Source organism: Bactrocera latifrons, unplaced genomic scaffold, assembly GCF_001853355.1.
Source record: "Bactrocera latifrons isolate USDA-ARS-PBARC rearing strain unplaced genomic scaffold, ASM185335v1 scaffold_76, whole genome shotgun sequence".
Taxonomy (NCBI): domain Eukaryota; kingdom Metazoa; phylum Arthropoda; class Insecta; order Diptera; family Tephritidae; genus Bactrocera; species Bactrocera latifrons.
The window spans coordinates 759,738-764,435 of NW_017537445.1; the positions used below are offsets into that span (position 1 = coordinate 759,738).

At 38.8% G+C, this 4,698-nt stretch overlaps 1 protein-coding gene across 2 annotated transcripts in view; it reads left to right on the forward strand.

The window, feature by feature from the left end:
* The first annotated feature begins 323 nt into the window (after positions 1-323).
* LOC108976415 overlaps positions 324-4,698 on the forward strand; it is a 138,540-nt gene continuing 134,165 nt past the window's right edge. Inside the window, exon 1 of one of the 2 annotated variants that reach the window (XM_018945491.1) lies at positions 324-1,244. In XM_018945491.1, coding sequence (XP_018801036.1) covers positions 467-1,244 — 778 coding nt within the window. In that variant the 5' untranslated portion in view covers positions 324-466. The remainder of the gene's footprint in view (positions 1,245-4,698) is intronic. The other variant, XM_018945490.1, reaches the window with a different exon arrangement.

Consider the following 4,698-nt stretch of genomic DNA (forward strand, 5'->3'; position numbering starts at 1 on the left):
CTCAATTTCCAATTTCAGCACACTCATTACGGTCAGCAGTGAGCTCCAGAACAGCACAATTTCTCTTCTCTCACCCACACAAAGCCGTTCGCCGATGGAAATTGATGAGAATTTCCGAGTAGCAATGCGATTGCCGCCAGCTTCTGCAAGTGTCATTGCAATTAAAAGCGCCTAATTGCGCTAAAATGAGGCAGCAAACTGCAACAACAATAATATTAACAATAATTTCAGTGGGTGGGTCAGAGGAGTAGTGTAAAAAATACAAAGTAGAAAACAGCAAATGCAATTTAAAGTGACTAAAAAGGTGCAAAACACAACAAAAAGCGACGGACTTACATAAACAAAGCAAAAAGAAGAAGACGACGAAGAAGAGGAAGAAGTAGAAGTAGAAAAAGGAGTGTAGTCAAATCAGCCAGCTTGGCCGCCAGTTGAGCTGTAAAAACGACGCTGCAGACGTGTAGACGCCATGTTGCGGCCGACATCGTGTGGACCGGGGCCACCGTTGCCGCCACCACCTCCGCCACCTCCGCCACCGCCGCCAACGCTATCAACTGCGGGCGGCCGCGTCAACAACAAGCGCTCACGGCTTGCGGGCAAATGTGTTGAAACTGTGGCGCAAAAACAGCTAAAGTCAATAGTTGTTGTGGCCGAAAGTGTGGCAGAGTCAAAAGCGAAAATCGCAACAACAACAAGTAGTCGAGTCGAAGCAGCTGGCGAGCGCTTGGCTGCCAATACTGCGGCTGAGCGAACTGAAGGATTGCAGTCGGCCAAAGCTGATGATGTTTTTTGCATACCAACAACAACAACAACAACAATTTTGGATTGCACAACAACAAATTCAACCAAAGCGTATACTACTGTAATTGCCGAGAGCGCCAAACAAAACAAAAACAATAACAATTGGTCAATTTTCAAATTACCCATGCTGCTGGCAACTGCCTGGGCAACAATAACAACAACACTAACAGCGGCCATCGCAAAAACCGACTTTGAGAGCAAAAGCGTTGCGAAGCAAGTAAAAAATGCGACCGTCATGGAGACGGCAACAGTTGGCGTTGTGAACACAACAACAGAAGCAGCAGCAGAAACAACAAAAAAAGCCGACGCAAATGCTAATTCGGAGTGTGCAAGAACAATGGCAACAACAGCGCCAACCATAAAATGGCTGCTTATGTGGCTAATGCTTTTCGGCGTAATGGCCCAGGCGCCCCAACATCAAGTCGCTGCCGAGAAGAGCAAACACTGTAAGTAACCAATATTCAATCAATCAATTCTAGTTCTTTATAAAAAATATGAAAAAATTGTGTAATTTTTGTATGAAAATGGGAAACTAGTTGAACTAGTAGATGGTGAAATTACTTTCGAAGTATATGAAACGCGCTACTTGCTCCCTCTTCTCCAATTTTTAGCATTTTTGTAACTTTCTTCAACCCATCTGCTGTTCTTCGAATCGTATTAGACTAATTTGGGGTTCTTTTGTACACTGTGTGTTGGAACTATATTGCTTAGTTTAAGCCTCGTATAAGGCGTAATAAACTCCTAATTTCAAAACTGTTAAGAGCCCAGCGTGGCAAAGGGTGGTGTGTCGACACTGCTTCGCGCGATATAGTGTTATGTTTAGAGCAAACACTTATGCACCAGGAATTTGCTGTAGGCCTTTCCTCGACATTGAGCGAACCAGCAACAATGTGCCGTTGAAGGCGGTGTGTAGGGTATTTTCCTTAATGCTTTGGATCTTGTGCTTTAACTACCTCGATAAGACGGTGTGTAGGGTACTTTTCACACTGTTTCCGTTTTTGGTGGCTAACTACATACTTAAGGAACTCGAGAAACGAGATTGTCGGGTGAAAGCTTACGCTGACGACAACATTGCTTTTATGGTTAAAACAAAAGTTCCAAATACCGTCCACATCTTACTGTCTGTATTCCAACCGGTTAGAAATCCTACACGTATTGAAAGCGATTTAAAAATTCTCTAATTTGGAAGCCCATTTCGGAATTTAATCTTTCGAGTTTGTTAAGAAATACGATTTTTAAAAAGTTTTTTTTCGAATTCGTAAACATTTATTACTAATAGAGTTGCCAGAGTAAATGCTTTGAAATTAACTTCAATATTAATTCAGTATTAATTTAAAATTTACACAAAACCGTTTATTAAAAGAAATAGGCTACTCTTTAACTCAATTAATATTGAAGTAAATTTATGTAGTTGCCAACTATGTACATTTTTGCCACATTTTTTGAAAAACAAAAAAACAAAAAAGTAAAGTAGTTTACATAAAATAAATAGGCTTAAAAGTGAATTGTAATAGGGTTGCCATATTAACTAAATTTAGAAATATATAAAAGATCAGAATTATAAAAAAATATGCGCGCCTTTGATTTAAGTACCTATTGTTTTAGAAAAAATACAAAAACTTAAATTTTAGTATATATAGTATATGAAGAAATTAATTAATACTAAATAAAGTTGCCACTCATCCCTAGATATAAATTCTTCATAAAAATTTAATAAATTATAACACAATGCACTACGCAACAAAATTTGGATATATAGTATAGCGGTTTTCAAAGCGTTAAGTTTAAATATAAATTTAAACAGGGTTGCTAATTCCTTACAGTCCATAAATACACATCGGTTTAAAGACATAATATTTAAAAACTGAGCGCTGTCTTAGAAAATATTACTCTCACCCCTGTCATTTGTTTATAAATTGCAAAAAGTAAAGCAAGAAAGTACCTTAATTTCATCCAAACGGAAGCTATAATATGCTTCAGAAATATAAAGGAACTCACATAACCTTCTTTGAGTGGTCAATTTGTGTGGTATATGTCGATCTGAACAATTTCTTTAGTGCTTGCACTTGTGGTTTAGGCTATAATTCGTGTCAAATCACGGCAAGATATCTCGTCAAATGAAAAAGTTTTCCATACAAAGACTTGTCAGGCATTCTGTTATCAGCGGTTTTAAAGAGAATCCTGTAGGGAGAGAGATATGTGCAAAATTTAGATCGATATCTGAAACAACAAATACAGGCGGAGGGACTGACAGAAGGAAATCGACTCAGCTAGTCATTCTGGCAAGTCCTACAAAGCTTTTAACACATAGTTCGAACACTATAACATGTAACGGGCGATCAAAGTAGAGGTACTTTTTTGACAGTTTTATTTGTGATTTCATCATGGAAATGCTTGCTTGAACAACGTTTAGAAATCGGTCAACTTTATTATGAAAATTCGCGTTCTGTAAAGAATGTGTTTCGCGTGCTTCGCTCAACTCATGGTCAACATAATCGGGTTACTGAGAATACTATTCGCTACACTATCAACCAGTTTGAGACTTGGTATTCATTATTGGATAATATTCGGCCGAATAGGCGATGTCCAGCACGCAATTGAAAAAAATATAGCAGCCGAAGCTGAGAGTGTACACGAAGACCGTGGAAAGTCAAGTCCGCGCCTTTCGATTTTTATGTCGAGATCTTAAATTGAAAGCGCACAAAATACAACTTGTGCAAGCCAATCTACCTTTCAAAGTGGCATCGCTTTAATCTATGGGCTCTAGAAAAGTTCCAAGAAATTCCGACGCTTTCGCGCCCAATTTTGCTCGGCGATGAAGTCCATTTCTGGCACAATGGAAATGTAAATATGTAAAATTGCCACATTTGGGACGAAGAACGACATGAAGCGATTCCAGAGCTGTCGGAATCAACGGCGATCGTTCTAGCGTCATGAGGAAAGAATATTTGATGCCTGAAATTGAAGCTCGTGATCTCCGTGACATTTGGTGTCAACAAAATGGCGCTACATTGCATGAATCAATCGATTTATTGACAGAATACTTCGTTGAGCAGATAATTTCACATTATGGGTCGGTTGATTTTCCACCACGATCGTATGACATCACACCATTAGACTTTTTCCTGTGGAGATATAAAAATTCTTATGTTTATGCGGACAGTCCCGCTTCAATTCAGTTTTTGGAGTAAGACATTGCGTGTGTCATTCGCCCATTAAACTTGAAGACTCTATGTTGTTTCTTTAAAGAAGTAGAGAATCTAAAATGGATTACTTAATGTATGACGAGCTGAGTCTAGTCTAATTTGTCGCTTAAGGGGTTAGGTGGGTTTGAAAATTTCCAAAAATCATTTTTTTTTTGTTGTTTGCTTTATTAAATTATACAATAACTCTAGAATATAGTCCTAAATTTTAAAGTTGATCTGAGTAATAATTTCGGAGATACAGCCTTGAGAACTTGTGCACTCAAAGCTAGCTGCGCTAAGTGCCCTGTCTTTAAACGCGTTTGCTCGAAACTGTGCTTTTGAAGTCGGTGAACACGATTTCTTGAAAAGTTATCGACCGATTTAGTTCGTACTGTGTATACCAAAGAACGGCTTCGGGTGAATGAAAAACGCGCTCAACAGCCGAATACACTGTTCGGATCTGCCAATCAAACTTGTATTTTCGTTGTTGATTTTAAATTCGCTCAGGTACGTGCGATGTTCTGTTTCACTCCGAGTTTGTTCGGCTCGTGGTCAATATAATGATGTCGGGCGCTTGCCCATTCGGTTCAACAATCATTGTTTTGAATAAGAACACTAAACTCGCAAAAATCAACTCGTATGATTTTACTCATGCGCGCAGCAAGCGGCACTTCTTCTGCACAGATGAAATTTGAGCAGAAGAAGGTGAAACACA